Source organism: Triticum dicoccoides, chromosome 3B (genome assembly GCF_002162155.2).
Source record: "Triticum dicoccoides isolate Atlit2015 ecotype Zavitan chromosome 3B, WEW_v2.0, whole genome shotgun sequence".
In the NCBI taxonomy this organism is placed as follows: domain Eukaryota; kingdom Viridiplantae; phylum Streptophyta; class Magnoliopsida; order Poales; family Poaceae; genus Triticum; species Triticum dicoccoides.
The window spans coordinates 63,732,932-63,754,738 of NC_041385.1; the positions used below are offsets into that span (position 1 = coordinate 63,732,932).

Consider the following 21,807-nt stretch of genomic DNA (forward strand, 5'->3'; position numbering starts at 1 on the left):
TGTTTATGTTTGTGCTCGCCCGCCCATTAGATTTGGCGCTCAACTCGCCATGTGCTGCTCGTATTGCGCCGGGGTGCTACCTCTCATCTTCACCTCTACAAATTTCGATGTAGTTTGGAGTCAATTTGAGAGGGCGTTTTCCCTTAGGCTGATACTCTGAACCGTTTGGACTACTAGTTCTGATTGTTGCGATATGTTGTTGTTGGGGCTATGAAAATGAACTCTATGTATTTCTGCGAGGGATTTATCCGGCAAAGGGGAGGCATAGGAAAATCTCGCCTATTTTTCTCAATCCCGTTTATTGAAAATTGGGAGCAGCTGCATTTTTTTATTATCAAACTGGGCATTGGAATAACTTATATTGACACTTCATTGCAGTAGTATCTCACAGACACATTCGGTCTCCAATGAGGCAATGCCAGTCCCCTGTATCGCTCCTATCAATAACTTCATGATCCGTGTTTGTCTTCCAAACTAGTTGAGATCAAATTGTTCTGTTTATCAATGGAGAGGGTTGATTTCGTGTATATATCTCTATGCATTCCTATTAGATTTCTTGACTCATAAAAGAGTTTTACTGAAAGCAATTTTTTTCCTGTCAACTTTCCATAGCACAATGATAATGTGGATAATCGATTCATCTTCCAAGAAAAGATAAATCCGAACAGAGCTGCACAGCCACATACTTATATGTTGTAGACACACAAAAGATAATCACAGGAATCATGAAGAACAAATGACCCTAAATTTATTTGTCTTTTACAGTCTGAAGCTGAAGAGGCCAGGCTGAGATATCTGTTGGTTTGCTTTTATACGCTTGCCCCAAATCAGCGTGGCTAAGAGAAGGCAGGGCCCATGAAGTTGCATTTGCCTTTCTCAGTGATGGAGAAGTGCAGGCTGCAACGCAGGATATAACCAACTCCTCGTGATCTGTCGCTGCCTTCTCTGAGGGTATGTACAGCTTCTCCGTTTTTCTCATCCTCTAATTCACCTGATGCTCTCCCTGGCCTCCTGTTTGAGCTCGCTCGGTTGGTCGGTACATCGCTTTGATGTGGGGGCCCTGTTGTGCAGGAGTGATACTTCTCATTCCTGGTGTATTTTTTGCAAATGTAGTGGCATAGATAGACCAATTTGATATGTTTTCCTAGGGTGTTTACACCACCATGGAACTTTTGAATTTGAGTTACCTACTTCAAGGTGACGAGTCTTCCTAGTTTGAATTTATTTCAGAGTTTGGAGATGGAACGGAAGAGGGGCAGTTGTTCACTGCTTAACGAAGCATCATATGACCACGAAATAGATGTCCCTATGTATCTGTGTATATGTACTGCTCAGCTTTTGTACATTTTGTATGGCACAACCATGTTTTCCACCTTTGGCATCACATAGGCAATCATCGGCAGCCTGACACCCAATTAACAGTAAACCATGATGTCCCCGTCAGCTACTTAATTTGTGTAAACTTCTTAGTAACGACAATTAGGTGACTGCAGCTGTCTTATTCTCTGTCTGCTCCATGATTCCTGCAAAGGAGAAAATAATATCATATCCTTCTTTTGCCATACACACAGAGACACTCAAAGTCACACAAGCACAAGGGTTAATGCTGAGGGCACAGGCACACAGCTCAACAAGCCCTAAGAACAAAAGGACACACACAAAGACCGCCACGAACGAGTCCAGCCTAGTCAGGCTCCGGCGGCGGTGGCGGAAGCAGGGGCGCCATGTGGAAGGTCATCGATCGAAGGTCGGTGAGGAGGGTGTCGATGACGCTCCGGTCCTGGGGGCGGCTAAGCGGCCGCCAAAGCTGCAAGTAGCCACACATTTTGAAGATCGCATCAGTCGCACGTCGCAGAGGCACTTTCTGAATAACGAGCTTGTTGCGAATATTCCAGAGCGTCCAAGCTAGGATCCCAATGCACAGCCATCTAATATGGCGGTAACGCGGAGAGGAGGCATGGATCTCCGCGGGTAGGTCGGGGAAGTTGGTATTGCACCATTGTCCACCGACCGTTTCGCGGAAGCACGACCACAGGAACTGGGCAGTGGAGCAGTTGAAGAAAGGGACATTTACATCTGTGCCCCTAACTCGAACCTACTACTCAGATTTGCCCCTAATTTTGAAGCATGCTCAAATTTGCCCCTCCGCCGTTAAGTCACTACTCAGAAATGCCCTTCCGTACAGTACTGTAGCACTTTTCGTCCAATACTGTAGCACTTTCCGTCTGCTACAGTATACATGGGCCTTTGACGGTCAAAGGCCTTTGACTGGACGGAAGGGCATTTCTGAGTAGTGACTTAACGGCATAGGGGAAAATTTGAGCATGCTTTGAAATTAGGGGCAAATCTGAGTAGGTGGTTCGAGTTAGGGGCAGAAATGCAAATGGCCCTTGAAGAAAATATGGTTCGAGTCCTCAACTGTGGCGCACAGGGGACACATCCCGTCCCCAGGTCCATTACGCTTGCGGACTTCAACCCCAGAGGAGAGACGTCCCTGGATCCACTGCCAGAGGAATATCCGGATCTTGAGGGGGAGTCGAATGTCCCAGATCAGGCTAAAGGGCTCAGGGGCCGACGAAGGGGCGATGGCAGCGTACAAGGACTTCGTGGAGAAGCATCCCGAGGGCTCCAGGCGCCATGCCATGGAGTCATCGGCGCCCTCTACATCCATCGGTAAGAGAGCGATGTCCTGTAGGAGGGCGTCCCATGCGTCAGCCTCCTGAGGGCCAAAGGTGCGCCGAAAGGCGAGGCGCCCTAAGTCAATAAGGGTCGTCTCGACGGAAATCCTGGGGTCAGCCGCAATGGCAAATAAGCCCGGGAAGCGGGCGGCCAGAGGGGAATCCCCAAGCCAACGGTCGAACCAAAACAGGGTCGAGGACCCGGAACCCACCGAGATAGAAGTGCCAATTCGGAGCACGGGGAGGAGCTAGATGACAGTCTGCTAGAACTGGGATCCCCCGGAGCGCTGGCAGAAAGCAAGAGGTTGCCCTTGGAGGTACTTATTCTTGATGATGGTAAGCCAGAGGCCGCCCTCGCCGTTGGCGATACACCATAGCCATCGGGTCAGGAGAGCGATGTTCATCCGACGGGAGGACAAGATCCCCAGACCTCCCTGGTCTTTGGGTTTGCAAATGTCCGGCCAGCTCACCATGTGGTATTTTTTCTTATCCCCCTCACCAGCCCAGAAAAACCTGGACTGATATTTGGCCACTTCCTAGTGAAGCGTCTCATGGAGTTTGTAGAAGCTCATGAGGAACCAGAGGAGGCTCGCCAGCGAGGAGTTGATGAGGATTACCCGCGCCGCCTTCGAAAGCGATCGGCCCTTCCAGGGCTCGACCCGGTGTTGCATTCGGGTCACGGAAGGGCGGAGGTCTGCTACGGTGAGGCGCGAGTCACTAATGGGGATCCCCAGATAAGTTGTGGGGAAAGAACCCAGGCGGCAATTAAGCCGGTCTGCAATGCCCTGGGCCTCCTCCGGAGGGTATCCCGGTACCATCACTTCGCTCTTATCAAAGTTGATGGTCAGGCCGGACATCTGTTGGAAGCAGAGGAGGAGGAACTTCAGGTTGGCAATCTCGGACGTGGAGCCCTCGACCATTATTATGGTGTCGTCAGCATATTGTAGGAGGGAGACCCCCCCTCCTACAAGGTGCGGGACCACGCCGTGAATGTGACCGGCCGATTTGGCTTTGTCCAGAATGGCCTCAAGGGCGTCGACCACCATATTAAACAGGAACGGTGAGAACGGGTCGCCTTGGCGGACCCCACAGAGCGTGGGGAAGAAGGGGCCGATCTCACCGTTAATGTCAATAGCGGTCCGGCCGCAGGAGACCAGCTGCATAACTTTGGTCACCCAGCGGTCATCAAAGCCCTTGCGGAGTAAAACTTCCCGAAGGAAGGGCCAGTGCACGGTGTCATAGGCTTTATGAAAGTCGAGCTTCAGGAAAACCGCCCGTTGATGCTTGGAGCGGACTTCGTGAAGGACCTCGTGGAGGACCAGCACCCCATCCAGGATAAAACGGCCCTGAATGAAGGCCGACTGGTTGGGGTGCGTAATCGAGTCAGCGAGCAGGGTCACCCTATTGGCGTACCCTTTGGCCAAGATCCGAAATATCACATTGATCACAGTGATGGGACGGAATTGTCGGATGTCCGTTGCACCCGGAACTTTGGGGATAAGGGTGACTACCCCATAGTTCAGGCGCCCAAGATCCATGGTCCCCAGGAATACACCATAGACCTAGGTGAAAGTTGGATCAGCAAAGTTGAAAGTCTGGTTTATGTTACAAATTTGTGTTATAAATTCCATTTAAATACCCTAATCTAAACATTGAGCATGAAAGCTTGAGAGGGGTTCTTGCCATGTTTTCTACCTTTGGCATCATCTTGCTAGTCTTTATTTCTAGATTTAGGCTGCAATTCTTACATTTTGTTCCTATAAATCTGTAATACCAAACTTGATTCTTATTATGCTCCTTGCAACTAACATACGTTTGGTAATCTGTATTGCAGTCGGGTTGTGTCTCTATCGACATCCACGCCATCAGCTTTGCGGTTCCCATCATCGTGGGATTCATGCTGAAGAGAAAGAAGGATGTGCCAGTGGGCTGTTAGGATGCTCAAGAGAGTGAAGGATGATAACTAGCTAGATAATGAAATCTCCAAGTATTCTTCACAAGTGTGCTCTTCTTACCCTCTAGCACCAAGTTGAGCCTCCTAGATTGCTTGGATTAACACAAGCCAATGGTTTGTAAACTGCATCACAAATCGCTTGGTGATCTATACTGGCAATTGTGTTATGTCTTATGTGCAAATTCTGTCATACATGTCGCTAATCATAATCCATGGTGACATTTTGCATCCTCTCTTGGCAGATGCCGTCGGGAAGTGAGTTGATGGAGACTCGTCGAGATTAGTTTTTGTTCTTCTCTTCTTTGAGTGTTGGAGTTTACGTGATTATATATTTATGGTTACTTTTCTTGCAGAATAAAAGAGTCTAATTTATTCATTTGCCGTGTTATTGGATTATTCTGGAACTATTTTTCATATGAAAGAGCAGGATCAAGAGGATTTTAAGACAAAGGAGGCTGGCAGGTTGATTTAGGTGTGTGGGGTTGTGGCCGTAGCAGCTTCCTAAACTACGATAGATTAGAAAGAACTTCCAAAAATTGGCTAGTAGTTGGTTTTCTCATGTATAAGTATAATGCATCTTTTGAGATATGGGTCCTTTTATTATGAAACCATTTTGATGTTCCTGCCTATATGCTTTATGTACTTTTATACTCCTACATGATTAGGAAGAGACTAATGGATAAATGATGAAAATGTCTTTATTTCTAAAATTGTGTTGATGTTGATTGTTTTTATTGCAGTAGAGGGTTAATCTTGACAGTGGATGAATAACTGCATTTTTGAATGATTATATGTTTTACTATTTGACAATCAGAATTTGTTAGTTGGCACAGAATTTAGCATAAGCTTCTGTTGGTAATAATTTTGATTATTTTGAACATTTTATGGTCTGGCATTTGTATACATATCTTTGCAAGTTGATTTCATGTGGTGGCTAATTACCTCAAAAATGTGCAACTGATATTACTTTTGAAGATTCTAGTTTTAAAACAGAAAATGTCCACTCTCAGTATCCATGTGGCATTGCATATTTCTCAGTTGAATGGTTAAAGGCCATGGTTGATGAGAGGAAAGCGGAGCAGGTAAGCTGTCCAGCTGGGTGCATTTATGTTGATGGACGCATTGAATTAGAGCCTGGACGCTTGGTATTGCAGCACAATTATTGAAGTAGAGCTTGGTATTGATAAAAAAAAGTTTGAATCTCCTGGTTTTCCAATGAGATACTAGAAAATTTCGAGATTCGGTACTGGAAGTTTCTTTAAAGTTTGTGTTATTACTTGATACAAATAGTCCTATATGTCTCCACATTTTTTTTCTGGTCAGACTGCTTATGCATGCCAAATGCTTGGCTTACATTCTTCGTGATAACTATTTTGATATGAATTGACGCGGATGTTTCTTGGAAGCATGTTAATATTTTAGGCCTGCATAAAACAATTTTAATCTGTGTCTCTTAACAAGTGATAAACCTTACGTTTTTAAAACTTTGCCTGAGTTGCTGAATAAACTAATGTGAAGAAGCCCAGCTGTTCAACGGTACAGCTAGTTAATGGGGGCAGTAGCTACAGTGTGTGATATGACAAGACGAACATAGTAGTAATGGCCAGTGGGCCAGTTCATGTACTCACACGAATTATTGCTACTTGACTGGAAGGCTTCGTGGACACCATACTGGAGTGGACAGAGCCATAACGATAGCCACAGCCTGCAGTGCATTTTTCAGAGGAGGGGGGCGGCTCCAGTATGCTCCGATTGGATCTGGTAAGGAAACCTTAGAAATCTCAAGATTTTGTTGGTTCCATTCTTCTTCTTCTTCTTCTTCTTCTTCTTTATCATCAGTTAATCAGCGTGCGCAGATCTGTTCTTGCAGCACTGATGATTGAAGTGATCCTATTCATGCTAAGTTGCTAACGCAGATCTCCCCTTGCAGCACTCTCATCGGTCTGTACCCAGGTATATTTGTTGATTTTGCTCGTTCCATTCTTCTTCTTCTCTAGTTAATCACTGTACTTATGTATGTATACCTCTACTCTACTGCAGAGCAAGTTTCGTCTTGATCGCTTGTGTTCGTCCTTCCTTTCCTGATGGTCCCCTTGCAGAACTCTGATCAGTTTACCCCACTCATCACCACCGATTGATGTGGTTCTGTATAGGCAGGAACTGGTTCGTGCTAACTAACATACATCTGCTTTCAGTTATATATATTCAACCGCACTGCTCTGCACTTCTTTTGATCTGTAACACAGTGGGTGCATGTAACTCCATTTGTTCACTAGTTGATCCATAATCTTGTATTTTCTTCATATTGCAGGTGTAGAAGCAGCAATCACATTCTCTTTCCTCTGTTTTCCTTTTAGCATTGTGAGATTTTAAGAATAGCAATTGGATGACCATTGGAGCAAATTGCGTCTTCAAGATGAGCACTATTGGTTCTTACTATCAGTGGGTTTTCCTTGTTGGAAGAGTGGTTTGTAAGGTAAAGACTTGCTATCTTAGTTTCGTAACTACGATGAAATAAATTATCAAATATTCTAGGCTAGCATATGGGAAACCGATCAGGAATAAGATGGGTCAGGCAAAGAAATATATGGTTTCTATGCACTACTTGTTGTTATTAACCCAATGCAATTATTTCCGTGGTTCAGTATGTATGCTTCTATATGCAGCTGCCTGTCAGTGGCCCAAGCAAACTAGTAAACCATTTTAACATTCAGAACTAAAACACATCTAAATTTGCAAGCACAAAGAACGAAATGACAGTGCCAGCTCAGGGATTCAGACCTCAATATGTGGCCCAATTCAGGGCACTGCATCTCTATTTGTACCGATGGAGTCTTTTATGCCTGTATATATTTTGGAGACTTCACTCATTTTGAAAGCATGCTGACACATTTTGCGCATTCATTTCCAGCCTTCAGTTTCCGTTCACTGAAACAAATCACCTGGGTGTTTTTGGTGGATCTCCCTTACCGAGTTTGTCTGATCCACGGCGGCCATACTTGAATCTTTGCTTGGATCATGTGCCAGTAAGTTGCAAAATATCATTACAGATGAGGCCATACTAATCCTTGGGGTGGAAGAAGATCTCAGAGAAGTCCTGCAGCGAGTAGAACTAATACAATGTTGCATATATGATGCTGAGAAAAGGAGGACAAAAGAGCAAGCAGTAAACAATTGGCTCGGCCAACTGAGAGATATTATATATGATGTTGATGAAATCCTGGACGTGGCTAGGTGTAAAGGAAGCAAGCTACTGCCTGACGATCCTTCATCATCATCAAGCAATGCGGCTGCATGTAAAGGCCTCTCAGTTTCCTCTTGCTTTTGTAACATCTGGTCACGTCGTGATGTTGCTGTTCGGGTTAGAAGCCTCAACAAAAAAATAGAGAACATTTTAGAGGACACGGTATTCTTAACACTCAACACTGGTATGCAGCCTACCAGAAATGGTCCAACATCCAAACTGATAAGAAGCTGCAACCTTGTTGAGCCCAACCTTGTGGGGAAGGAGATCATATATTCTAGCAAGAAGCTAGTGGACTTAGTTGTTGCACATAAGGAAAGTAAGTCTTACAAGCTTGCTATTGTTGGAACAGGAGGAGTTGGTAAGACAACACTAGCTCAGAAAATATACAATAACCAAAAAATTAAAGGAAGCTTCAAGGTGCAAGCATGGATTTGTGTTTCACAAGACTACAATGAAGTAACTCTTCTTAAAGAGGTTCTCCGGAATATTGGTGTGCATCATGAGCAAGGTGAAACCATAACAGAGCTCCAGAGGAAGCTTGCAGAAACAATTGAAGGGAAGAGTTTCTTTCTGGTTCTAGATGATGTCTGGCATTCCAATGTATGGATGGATCTATTAAGGCCTGCATTACATGAAACAACATCCAGAGTAATATTGGTAACCACACGAGATGATCAAATTTCAAGGAGAATAGGTGTAGAGCATACCCATCGAGTTGATCTCATGTCAGTCGAGGTGGGATGGGAGCTACTTTGGAGGAGCATGAACATTGATGAAGAGAAAGAAGTGCGGAATTTTAGAAATACGGGAATTGAGATTGTTCGTAAATGTGGTTGCCTTCCTCTTGCAATCAAGGTTACCGCTAGTGCTTTGGCAAGTAGAGATCTAACGGAAAATGAGTGGAAAAAGTATTTGGGCAAGTATGCTTGCTCCCAGAGTATGCTCTCGGATGAAACAGAAGAAGCTTTGTATCTAAGCTATAATGAGTTACCACATCGTCTGAAGCAGTGTTTCCTTCATTGTGCTCTTTATGTTGAAGATTCTATCATTCGATGTGATGAAGTTACCTGGTTATGGATTGCTGAAGGCTTCATCGAGGAGCAGCAAGGCCAATTACTAGAAGACACAGCAGAAGAGTACTACCATGAGCTAATACGCCGGAATCTCCTCCAGCCAAATAGGTTCATTTTTGACCAGGTTCAATGCAAAATGCATGACCTCTTAAGACAGCTTGCTCGTAATATATCAAGAGCAGAATGTTTTATTGGAGATGTTGAAACATTAAGGGGTGAAAATATGTCAAAACTGCGACGTGTTACTGCTGTCATTAAGAAGGATATGTTAGTGTTACCTAGACTGGATAAGGTGCAGGTTAAGGTGAGGACTTTCCTAACTGTTAAGGGTCCATGGAGAATTGAGGATACATTGTTCAAGAGATTTCTGCTTCTTCGTGTTTTGGTACTGAATTACTCACTTGTACAAAGCATCCCAGGTTATATAGGAAAACTGATACATCTACGTCTACTTAATTTAGATTACACTGGCATACATTGTCTTCCGAAATCCATTGGATCCCTAAAGCACCTTCAAGTACTGAGCTTGAGATGGTGTGATCATCTGGACAGTCTTCCTTTAGCCATTACCCTGTTGAGCAGTTTGAGATGTCTTAATCTTTATGGCACAAAAATATGCTGGGTACCAAAAGGGATGGGGAAACTGAAGCTCCTCACTTATTTAGAAGATTATCCTGTTGGTACTGGAATTGATGGATGGAAGTTGGAAGAGTTGTCTTCTTGGTCACAGATGAGGCATCTTGGCATTGTTAAATTGGAAAGAGCAGCTCATTCTAGTATAAATGCAGTGTTGACGGACAAAAAACATCTAAAAGAACTAGTCCTAAAGTGGACTAAACTTGAAGAGGAGTCATATTCAGAAGAATATGTTAGCAATACCAAGAAGGTATTTGAGCAGCTAATACCTCCATGCAACCTGAAAGAACTATGTATTTTACAATTCTTCGGTCGGCGGTATCCCACCTGGTTTGGTACCACTTGTTTGTCATCATTAATACACTTGATCCTCAATTATGTACGATCATGTGTGCATCTTCCAGCCATTGGGCAGCTACCCAACTTGAAGTATCTGAAAATAATGGGAGCACATGCAGTTACCAAGGTTGGACCTGAATTATTTGGTTGCGGGAAGGGTGATCCCATATGCAGTGAGTTAGTTGCTTTCCCTAAACTTGAATGGTTGGTCATCAATGATATGCCCAACTGGGACGAGTGGTCCTTTTTTGATGAAGTTGTTGCTGATGATGAAATGGGAGAGGATGGAGCTGTTGAGGTTCAAAAGGAGGACGCCCAATCTGCAAGGTTGCAACTGCTGCCTCGTTTGGTGAAGTTGCAACTCATAGGTTGCCCGAAGCTGAGGGCTCTGCCGCCACAGCTTGGAGAGGACACTGCCAGCTTGAAGGAGATCCTTTTAATTAGAATGAACAACTTGAAGGTCGTGGAGGACTTCCCACTGCTCTCTGAGCTTCTTACCATTGAGAATTGTGAAGGCCTGCAGAATGTCTCCAACCTCCCTCAAGTGACAGCGCTGCGTGTAGGTGCTTGTCCAAATTTAAGCCATGTAGAGGGATTGGGCAGTTTGCAGCAGCTGGGGGTGGGGCGAGGATATGCAAGAGATCTCTACACGCTGGGTCCCTGGGCTTCAAGAGCTACACCAGCGACTTCATGGCGAAGAACTGGATGTCTACATGTGGAGTTAGATGGCACAAGGTATATATGACACTCCATACTGGTTGGATATTTTTTATTGTATATTTGATTCTCTTAGCAGCCACACATTTTACTGATTATTCCAGAATTAGTACTTGTCCATTGGCAGACCGCAAGCGTGCAAGTTATTAAGTGTTGTAAAATGTTGCTCTTAAGTTGCTTACATTCTCATAATTATCCTGGTAGAGTTTATAATATTGGCATCTCCATTAACAGATATGAGTACTAATAGTTGTTGAGGCATTGGTCTCTTATTCAGACAAACTATACCCCAGTTGTGTATGTGACGTTGTGGAAAAACAATAAGATTGTAGCTACACTCATGCTTGATCGTCTCAGCATATACAGAATTGTACCAACTCTTGTACGTACTCCCTCCGTTTCAAAATAGATGACCCAACTTTGTATTAACTTAGTACAAAGTTGAGTCATCAATTTTGGAACGGAGGGAGTATGTGTTTATGACTTTATGTGCTTGTCAATTGTCATTGTTGCTAATTATTTCGGTGTGTTTCGCTGGCGGCGTAGGACTGATGGCCCATACGCTTCGATGGGCAAAGCACCAAACGTACTAAGTTGATGAAGTCTCTCAATGTTGAAGATGCGCAAGTTCCATGATGGATGTGTAGCGAGCTGGTGAAGAAACAAATTTCTTTGGGCAGGTGCCCTGGAATGTATCGAACGTTGTCTCGTTTGTGGGTATGCTATCACCTTTTGGATTTAATTCAGAAATTTCGTTTTATTTGTTCCTGAACTTGGGGCCTTTGCTGTACTGAACCTCCATGGCATGGTTTCATTCTTTCGTTTTGGCGCGATTTTATTCTTCCAATGGAAGTGATGGATTTCGTTTTATTTTGTTTCTGAACTTGGGCCTGAGGCTTTGCCTGTGTAACCTGTACGGCCAAACCTGTGTGAATGACCTGGTCATGAATAGCATTTTTGTTACTGTATAAACCTGTGTCGTATTGTGTCGTCAAACTACATTGTCAGAAGGATTGTTCAACTGAAAATCATGAACAAATAATAATATGTATGTATATATTTTTTGGTTGTTGCAAGAAGTGGTGGACGATGACTGATGCTGCGAAACTAACACAGATGCAGACTGAACACGGCGACGATGTGTGCAGTGTGGTGAAGGTGGCTGTTGCCGAGAGCTCCGGGAGCACAACCACAGCAGGAGCTCTGGAACTTGGGTGAAGGGCAGAAGGCGACTTCGGCAGAGGCGCTCAACTGCATATGGAAGCCACTATCTGTGGGTGATGGTGAAGCATGAATCACGAAGTGCAATAATTATTGTTCCCTGCAACTGAGATGAAAGAAGATTCGATGATATTGCAGAAACTGCGACTACACCATCCTGGCAAAGCAATTAAAATAGTGCAATGCAGATGCAAGATCGAGGATTTGCACCAGCTTAAAGTTGTATCGAACTACCTAGTTGAAAGACTGAACAATTCAATCGGGAGTTCAGACACTCCAGTTGAAATCACGCCTTTCAAATTCTGAACCTTCATTTGAATTCTGGGGGATGCAACAAATCGACAGAGGCAATGTGGATAGTGGTGGTCTGCACCTGCTGAGCAAAGTTGTGCAATGTGGAGGGCTGCTAATTATACTGCTCAAGAGGTTTAAGGATGCAATCTCCAGGTATTGTGATTTCTCAAAAGTTAAACTGTAGTCAGGGGTTTGTCAACTGTATCTGTTGCTGATGGTAATCTCAATGATTATTTGGTCACTGAACATGTATCGTGACGTTCGTCGGGGAGCCACCATATGATTAGACCTGCATCTTCCCGCTTCTCTCTAGATTCGTGCTCCACGGCACACTGATCTCAAATTCTCTGTTATCTCACCCTCCTTAGCACCGGCACGACTCCACTGCAATACCCCCCGAGCTCCATGGATCGCTATTTTTAATTCGGTGCCGGGTCTAATTCAGAATATTCGAGATGTGGGGAATCAAATCAGTCTGCTTTTCCTGGTAATGTGAGCTACACAAGATTTCTGCAATGCAATTGGAAGATTTCTCTGCGCAAGAAATATTAATGTACTACTCCACTATCTATCTAGATGATGAGGTGGGCATATTAGGTACAACAATTTTATATACTCCCATTCTGACCGTCCTGTCTGTTTTAGCAATCTGAGACGTATTGTGCAAATTTGTAGGTAAATTGAAGAGCTGGACGAGGTAAATAAAATAGGCCAATCTGAGATCTGTTGATAGGGCGTTCCCATTAAGCTGCAACTGAGCAAACTCTGGACATGCTGTTAACAACGTAACTCTTAATTCTAAACTTGAAAAAATGGTGGATTTAAGTCATATGTCTGGCAGCACATGGACCACATTTGTTGATGCAACCGAAAAAGATGGGAGGCGTACAAAAATCTCGCCTCTTTTTCATTCTTGAGTTTTCGAGAATTGGAAGCAGCTGCATATATTGGTTATCAAGTTGACAACTGGAAGCAGCTTGTGCCTTAGGTATACCCAACTTGCTGAAAGTTTACGATGTCGGTGTTGTACATTGTACAAGTAACCGATACGTTCGGTGACCATATGCCACCGTATGCCCCTATCAATCACTTCACGATCTGTTTCCTATTTCTTCAAAAAAGGAAGAAATAACTAAAAATGTCTCTCTGGATACGAAACATGTACATGCTACATGTAGTATAATACTCTCATGGAAATAGACTGGATCTGGAGGAATCACTAAATACAAAAGTCTTTCATTGGTACTGACGATTAGTGCTAGTAAATCAAGCAGTAATGACAATATGTAAGCATTGGACAGCCCGCCAGCCTCCATCAACAGTCGAGACACCATACATAGCAGGCGGAGCTGGCCGCCTTGGTGGACTCCGACGTCTAGCCTGATGAGGGATACAGCTTTATAGCAGCGGCTAGTGCTGTTTTCTCCAGTAGGCTGTTGCTACTGGGTCTGGTATAATACTCTCATGGAAATAGACTGGATCTGGAGGAATCACTAAATACAAAAGTCTTTCATTGGTACTGACGATTAGTGCTAGTAAATCAAGCAGTAATGACAATATGTAAGCATTGGACAGCCCGCCAGCCTCCATCAACAGTCGAGACACCATACATAGCAGGCGGAGCTGGCCGCCTTGGTGGACTCCGACGTCTAGCCTGATGAGGGATACAGCTTTATAGCAGCGGCTAGTGCTGTTTTCTCCAGTAGGCTGTTGCTACTGGGTCTGGTATGGCATCAGGAAATTTGAAGTTGTTTGTTCCGTTCTTCTTATTCTTCTTCTCCAGTTAATCAGAGTATGTGTGTGTGCTTCTACTCTATTGCCAGGATGCATAGCAAGTTCAATTTCGTCTTGGTCGCCTGTGTTGGTCATTCCTTTCCTGCTGGTTCCCTTGCAGAACTCTGATCAGAATATACCACTGATCATCACTGATTGAGGTGGCTCTGTGGAGGTGGAGACAGGAAACAGTTCATGTTTTTTTTATATTCAGGTATATATATTCAATCTCAATGTTCTGCACTTGTGGATCTATACCGCAGTTGCTGGCGTTCCCTTTTAGTTCGTCGATAATCTTGTTTCATCTATTGTAGGTGTACCAGCATGGTTTTCTCTTGGTGATTCGCTGGATATCTATTGTGGTTCTATGCGCTCAGTCTTGTAAGATATTAAAGTAGCAACTGTGCTGACCATCAGAGCATGCAATCTGGGTCTTCAAGGTGATCACTATTGGTTCTCTTTATTGACGTTTTATGCCTTGTTGAAGAGTGGTTTGTAAGGTAAAGACTTGATACATACTTTCGTGCATAATTAGTTAATTACAATGGAATAAATTAGTACTCCCTCCGTCCGGAAATACTTGTCATCAAAATGGACAAAAATGGATGTATGTAGAATTAAAATACATCTAGATACATCCCCTTTTATTCATTTTGATGACAAATATTTCCGGACGGAGGGAGTACCATTTCTAATCTAGCATATGGGAGACCAATCAGGGATAAGTAAGGTGTTTCAGATAAACAAATATATGGCTGTATGATCAATCTGTATGTTGCAACTCAATGTAACATTTTCTGTGGTTCAGTGTATGTGTATGCTTCTATGAAGCTACCATTTAATGATGCTTGAGCTGAGAAAAGCAAACTAGTAAATCATTTTAACAAACAGAACTAAAGCATATGCAAATCTACAAGCACACCCTTTATAATTTTGAAAAGACAGTGTCAACTCAGGAGTTGTATATCTTAATACGTAGCCCTACTCAGGGCCAGGGGTATTGTGTCTATGTATGTTGTGTAACTTCATTATGCTGAAATTTTAAAATATGTTAATAGCAACTCAACAGTGATATAGGTTAATATCTTCTATATAATTATAAAGACTTGTCTCATTTCGAAAGCATTTAAGTTTTTAACACATCGTGTGTATTCATCTTCAGTCTTCAGGTTTTGCCATTCCCCAAAACTCCCTGGTGTTTTTTGGTGGATCTCAAGCGCTGAGTTTGTCTCATCAATGGCAACCATACTAGAAGCTTTGCTTCGATCATGTGTCAACAAGTTGCAAGATGTCATTACTAATGAGGCCATACTAATCTTGGGGGTGGAAAAACAGCTCGCGGAACTGCTGCGACGAGTAGAACTAATAGAGTGTTGTATATATGATGCTGAGAAAAGGAGGACAAAAGAGCTAGCAGTAAATAATTGGCTTGGTCAATTGAGAGATATTATATATGATGTAGATGAAATCTTGGACGTGGTTAGATGTAAAGGAAGCAAGCTACTGCCTAATTATCCTTCATCATCATCAAGCAAATCATTTGCATCTAAAGGCCTTTCAGTTTCCTCTTGTTTTTGTAACATTGGGTCACGTCGTCATGTTGCTGTTCGGATTAGAAGCCTCAATAAGAAGATAGAGAACATTTCAAAGGACAAGATATTTGTAACTTTCAACAGTAGTACACAATCTACAGGAAATGGTTCAACATTCAAACTGATGAGAAGTTCCAACCTTGTTGAGCCAAACCTTGTGGGGAAAGAGATCATACATGCTAGCAGGAAGTTGGTGAACTTTGTTGTTGCTCACAAGGACAATAAACCTTACAAGCTTGCTATTGTTGGAACTGGAGGAGTTGGTAAGACAACACTAGCTCAGAAAATATACAATGACCAACAGATAAAAGGAAGCTTCAAAATGTATGCATGGATTTGTGTTTCGCAAGACTACAATGAAGTTACTCTTCTAAAAGAGGTTCTCCGGAATATTGGTGTGCATGATGAGCAAGGTGAAACCAAAGGAGAGCTACTGAAAAAGCGTGCAGAAACAATCGAAGGCAAGAGTTTCTTTCTCGTTCTAGATGATGTGTGGAAGTCTATTGTTTGGACAGATTTACTAAGAACTCCATTACATGGGACATCTGCGGGAGTACTATTGGTAACCACAAGAGATGATCAAATTACAAAGAGAATAGGTGTACACCATACTCATCGAGTTGATCCCATGTCAGTAGACGTGGGATGGGAGCTACTTTGGAAGAGCATGAACATTAATGAAGAGAAAGAAGTGCAGAATTTAAGAAACTTAGGGATTGAGATTGTGCGTAAATGTGGCCACCTTCCTCTTGCAATCAAGGTTACAGCTAGTGCTTTGGTAAACAGAGATCTAACGGAGAATGAGTGGAAACGGTTTTTGGGCAAATATGCTGGTCCCAGTGCATGTTCTCTGATGAAATAGAAGGAGCTTTATATCTAAGTTATGATGAGTTACCACATAGTCTGAAGCAGTGTTTCCTTTATTGTGGTTTGTACACTGAACATTCTGTCATTCGCCGTGGTGAAGTTACCCGGTTATGGTTAGCTGAAGGATTCGTCGAGGAGCAACAAGGCCAACTACTAGAAGACACAGCAGAAGAGTACTACTATGAGCTAATCCATCGAAATCTCCTCCAACCAGATAAAACATATTTTGACCAGGCTTATTGTAGAATGCATGACCTCTTGAGACAGCTCGCTTTAACTATATCCAGAGAGGAATGTTTTATTGGAGATGTTGAAACATTAAGGGGTCAAAATATATCAAAACTACGACGTGTTACTGCTGTGAGCAAGAAGGATAAATTAGTGTTACCTAGCATGGATAAGGTGGAAGTTAAGGTGAGGACTTTCCTAACTATTCATGGTCGACGGAACATTGAGGATACATTGTTCAAGAGATTTCCGCTTCTTCGTGTTTTGGTACTGAATTACTCACTTGTACAAAGCATTCCAAACTATATAGGACAACTGATACATCTACGCCTACTTAATCTAGATTATACTAGCATATCTTGTCTTCCGGAATCCATTGGTTCCTTACAGAACCTTCAAGTGCTGAGCTTGAGAAAGTGTAATGATCTGCACACTCTTCCTTTGGCAATGACCCTTTTGTGCAGTTTAAGATGTCTTCATCTTTTTGGCACCGAAATAAATCAGGTTCCAAAAGGCATAGGGAAACTAAAGTTCCTCACTGATATAAGGGATTATCCTGTTGGTGAAGGGGAGCTGGAAGAATTGTGTTCTTTGTCGCAGATGAGGTATCTTGCTCTTGTTAAATTGGAAAGAGCATCCCATTGCAGTACAAATACAGTGCTGACAGACAAAAGGCATCTAAAAGAACTAAGATTGTTGTGGACTGAACGTTGAGATGGGCCATATCCTGAAGATGTTAGCATTGCTGAGAAGGTATTTGAACATCTAGTACCTCCAAGCAACCTGGAAAACCTACATGTTTTAGGATTCATTGGCCGGCGGTGTCCTGACTGGTTTAGTACCAATTGTTTGTCTTCACTAATACACTTGTTCCTTGGAGATGTACGATCATGTGTGCATCTTCCACCGATTGGGAAGCTACCCAACTTGAAGTATCTGAGAATTGAGGGAGCATATGCGGTTACCAAGATTGGACCTGAATTTACTGGCTGCTGGAATGTTGATCCCATATGCAATGTGTTCGTTGCGTTCCCTAAACTTGAATGGTTGATCATCATGAATATGCCCAACTGGGAGGAGTGGTCTTTTTTCGAGGAAGAAGATGAACAGGAAGAGGATGGAACTACTGACATTCATAAAGAGGATGTGCAATCTACAAGCTTGCAACTGCTGCCTCGTTTGGTGGAGTTGCAACTCGTTGATTGCCCAAAGTTGAGGGCTCTCCCGCGACAGCTTGGAGAGGATACCGCCAGCTTGAAGGAGCTTGAGTTAACTGGAATAAACAGCTTGAAGTCTGTGCACGACTTCCCACTGCTCTCTGAGCTCCTTGTTATTGCCGATTGCGAAGGCCTCGAGAGGATCTCCAACATCCGTCAAGTGTCCGAACTGCGTGTACGTGGCTGTCCAAACTTGAGCCATGTAGAAGGGTTGGGCAGCTTGCAGCAGCTGTGGATGGGCAAGGATATGCAAGAGATCTCTTCTCGCTGGGTCCCCGGGCTTCAAGAGCAGCACCGGCGACTTCATGGCGAGGACCTAGATGTCTACACACTGTCTACCAGTTAGATGGCAACACTGGCACCAGGTATGAACACTGCATATTCTGGTTGGACATTGTTCATGTTTTAAATTCTCTGAGCCGCCTCATTGATGCATAAACTTCAATCTTTGTATGACATTGTGTTTATGCAACCGAAATGCTTGAATATATATTGTTCTTGTACATATTCTGAAAGAGCTTTAATTAGTAGATGTCCATGGCAGCAAATTGCAGGCTTACAAGTTATTAAGTATCATATGCTGCTCTAAGTTGATTATGTGTTCCAGTCCATCACGACACTAACATCCATTGGAATCCCATATTGTTGCTTAGACTCTCATCCTTGGCCATAAACATATATGAGTAGTGATCGTTGTTGAGGCGTTGAGCCCTCGATGAAACAATACCTCAGTTTTATACGTGACAGCAGTGCAAGACTATTCAAAATTGTAGCTACTCTTGCTGAACCATGACATGTGCTTGTACCAGTTTGTGACTCTGTCCTTGAAACCGTCGGGTGTTTGTTCGTTTATTTCTGAACTTGGAGCAGAAGCCTTTGCTCTACTGAAATGAGTCACTCGTTCCTTGCAACCATACTACATGTTTTTGTAACTATACTGTTTGTTATGGCTTGTTTCCTAATTGATGTTATATGCTGGACAAAATGGTGGCAGCCTAGAACAGGCAAAGGGCGCGTGAGACACACATATACTTTGAGTAAGCCTGTCAATGCTGAAGATGTGCAAGTAGCATGATGTGTAGCGAGCTGGAAGGAGGTGCCCTGTTTCTCTTGGGCCAGGTGCCCTGGAATTTCATCTCGTTTCTTTCTGAATTCCGGTCAGAGGCCTTTGTGGTATGGTTTCATTTTTATTCTTGAATGTAATCGGCATATTCCTTTTTTATTTCGTTCTGAACTTGAGGACGGAGATCTTTGCTTTACTGATGATGATTTGGGGATTCGCTGCGCCATAAATAATTTGTTCTTATATGCGTGTGTTTCCAAAGCCTGTAACACCAAAATTGGTGCTTAATTCTTATGCTCCTTGTTACATATACGCTTAATAACCTGTGTCTCAGCTTTGTTGTTGGCGCCATCAGCTTCAGTCTGAACAGAAGGCATGCTCTATGTTCTGAAGAATCATGGACGACGAGCAATGCAGTTCGCCCATGGCATGCTCTATGTTCTGTGTAGTTACGGCAATGCTTAACCGCTTGCACTCATGGACCGGATTGCAGTCCACACAAGTTCGTAGTGTTTTTGTAGAAGACATGAATTTGGAACTGTCTTTCTTCGAAAGCTGAACGGGGCAAAGAACCAGATGATATCTGTACGAAAGTTAATCTTGGAGGAGTTATGCTAGTTGAACCGGGTATATATATATCCTCCTGTGCAGTTGTGGCATATATCCTCATGCTAGTCGAACACTAACTAGATGTTCTGGCGTGCCTCCTAACCATATACTGTTTTATTTTTTCTGTATGGCTCCAATGATCTGCACTTGAACTTGGGCCAGGACTTCGCTGTACTGAACCTGCGTGGGATGGCCTAAATTTAGTTTTGGAGTGATTTTATTCTCTTATAGTGGAACTGATGAATTTGCTTGTTTTCTTTGTAAACTTAGGCCTGGGGCTTTGCCACGTTGAGCCTTATGTAACATGTGTTGCTAAACCTTTCTGCTCCGGTGAAGAAAGATCGTTTTGTTTCTGTAAACCTGTGTTACATTGTGTTGCCAAGCTACATTATCAGAAGGACTGTCTGACTGGATATGCGAAGTTGAGAACCAATAATGGTATATATATGCTGGTTGTTGCACGAAGCGATGACGATGATGCCAAACTGACACGGCTGTAGAGTGAACACGACGACGATGCGTGTGATGTAGTCAAGGTTGATGTTGCTGTGGCGGAAGCCGGAAGGTACCCTGTGCCATGCCAGAGCTCTGAGACTTTGGTGAATGGCCGAAGGAAATAACGACGGAGGCGCTCGCTCAAGTATGTTTCCAACGAGGCAGCTATGTGGGGGAGAACTGAAGCGTGAGCTATGAAGAGGAACAAGCTATGTTCTTGGCAATGGAGCTGAAGAAGACTGCAGAAACTGCTGCACCATCTTGTGCCATAGCAGTGTGTTTCTCCTCTGTAATGGTGTACTGCAGTTTCTGTGTAAACTGCTACAGCCGCCTGGCTCACACAAAAACTGCTACTAGTACATATTATCCAGAAACCTGGCTCCTGTATAAATCAAAACACGCTTCAATTTTTTTTTCTGTAGTAATCCTTCTGATAATGAAGGCGTTAGATTCAAGAAGTACATGTCTCTTGAATATAATTTATATTGGCCAAAACTTAATCCATTCATTATTGGTCAATTAAAAGAGCAATGACAATAAGCAGCCAATGTGCAGCTCGCCAATCTCTTTCGGAAGACTATTCCAACTGGCCGCCTTTGTAGACTGTGCTGTGTGGCCATGAAAAGCAAGCAGAGGAGGGCCGAGCATTTATCATCTACTGTTATGTGGTAGCTGTATCCTTTGCTCTTGCATGCTGCTGCTATTGGACCAAACAAGGCATCAGGGAATCTCAGAAATCTAAAGATTTCCTTCCTCAGCACCGCGCCGCTGTCTTCTTGAAGTGGTCATCAGTGGATAATCAGTTTAGCTACCCTCTGTATTCAGGTATATATTCAGTTCAGTTATGTGCAATTCTCACACTACTTTGTTTATAATCTTGTATCATCTCTTGCAGGTGTGCCATGCAGCACGGTTTTCCCCTGGTGATTGGCCGCTAATCTTGTGTTATCTATTGTGATTCTAGCTTCCACCCAGCCTTGCAAAATCTTTAAACCTACTGATGGACTAGAAGATTTGTTTATAAGGTAAAAAACTTGCTACCGTACTTCAGAGAGCTTGCGACTTCGGCTTCAGAACTACAAGGGAATAAATTACGATGATTGATAGGCTAGCTTGTATGAAACCAATCAGAGTTAAGATGAATTAGACAAAAAAAAATAGCTGGATGAATTATCTGTATCACTCTATGCTGTAACTAATGCAACATTTTCAGTAGCAGTTCGGTGTGGAGGCTATTATGCAAATTGGCAACTGGAGTTATAAATTATTTGACATGTATTTAATTGGTTTTGGGATCAATGATTGCATTTCAATAAAATGGTGGCATGAGCTAACCCGATTCATGTTTTCTGACAGAAAAATAAGAAATAGAGCCATGATCTTACTCCCTCCGTCCGAAAATACTTGTCATCAAAATGGATAAAAAGAGATGTATCTAGAACTAAAATACATCTAGATACATCCCCTTTTATCCAGTTTGATGAAAGTATTTCCGGACGGAGGGAGTATAATTTAACGGACCCCACTAAGTCTCAATAAATATAGTCAAAATATAGTTCAGGCCACATGAAAGTCATGAATATAATTTTTATTGGCCAAACTTAATGTATTCATTATTGGCACTTGCCAATGATGTTGGTCAATTAAAAAAGCAATAACAATAAGTTGCCGATGGGCAGCTCGCCAATATCTTTCGGGAACGACTTGTGTAGAATCTGAGCTTGTTGTACAAAAATAGAAAAAGACATCCTGGACCACTAGATTGGAGATCAATGGTACATATTTAGGTGGAGGGGTCTCGGCC

The 21,807-nt window shown here is 43.1% G+C and overlaps 1 protein-coding gene, 1 long non-coding RNA gene and 2 pseudogenes across 7 annotated transcripts in view; all 4 read left to right on the plus strand.

Annotated features, from left to right (window-relative positions):
- The window catches only part of LOC119274715, an 8,239-nt gene extending 484 nt beyond the window's left edge, over nucleotides 1-7,755 (plus strand). Inside the window, exons 2-8 of one of the 6 annotated variants that reach the window (XR_005135290.1) lie at nucleotides 766-951; nucleotides 4,513-5,714; nucleotides 6,287-6,393; nucleotides 6,489-6,585; nucleotides 6,673-6,795; nucleotides 6,944-7,108; nucleotides 7,544-7,755. This is a non-coding gene — a long non-coding RNA (uncharacterized LOC119274715). Of the gene's footprint in view, nucleotides 1-765; nucleotides 952-4,512; nucleotides 6,394-6,488; nucleotides 6,586-6,672; nucleotides 6,796-6,943; nucleotides 7,109-7,543 lie in introns of all 6 variants that reach the window. The other 5 variants (XR_005135294.1, XR_005135292.1, XR_005135291.1 and 2 more) reach the window with 5 other exon arrangements.
- A 180-nt stretch (nucleotides 7,756-7,935) lies between these two features.
- Nucleotides 7,936-11,616, plus strand: LOC119274714 (putative disease resistance protein RGA4). Its single transcript, XM_037555435.1, has 2 exons — nucleotides 7,936-10,662; nucleotides 11,191-11,616. Exons 1-2 carry the CDS (start codon nucleotides 8,063-8,065, stop codon nucleotides 11,240-11,242), a joined length of 2,652 nt encoding a protein of 883 aa, XP_037411332.1. The 5' UTR covers nucleotides 7,936-8,062; the 3' UTR covers nucleotides 11,243-11,616.
- On the plus strand, nucleotides 11,247-19,211 carry LOC119274713 (annotated as a pseudogene).
- Nucleotides 19,212-20,646: 1,435 nt separating this feature from the next.
- Nucleotides 20,647-21,807, plus strand: part of LOC119274716 — an 11,726-nt pseudogene continuing 10,565 nt past the window's right edge.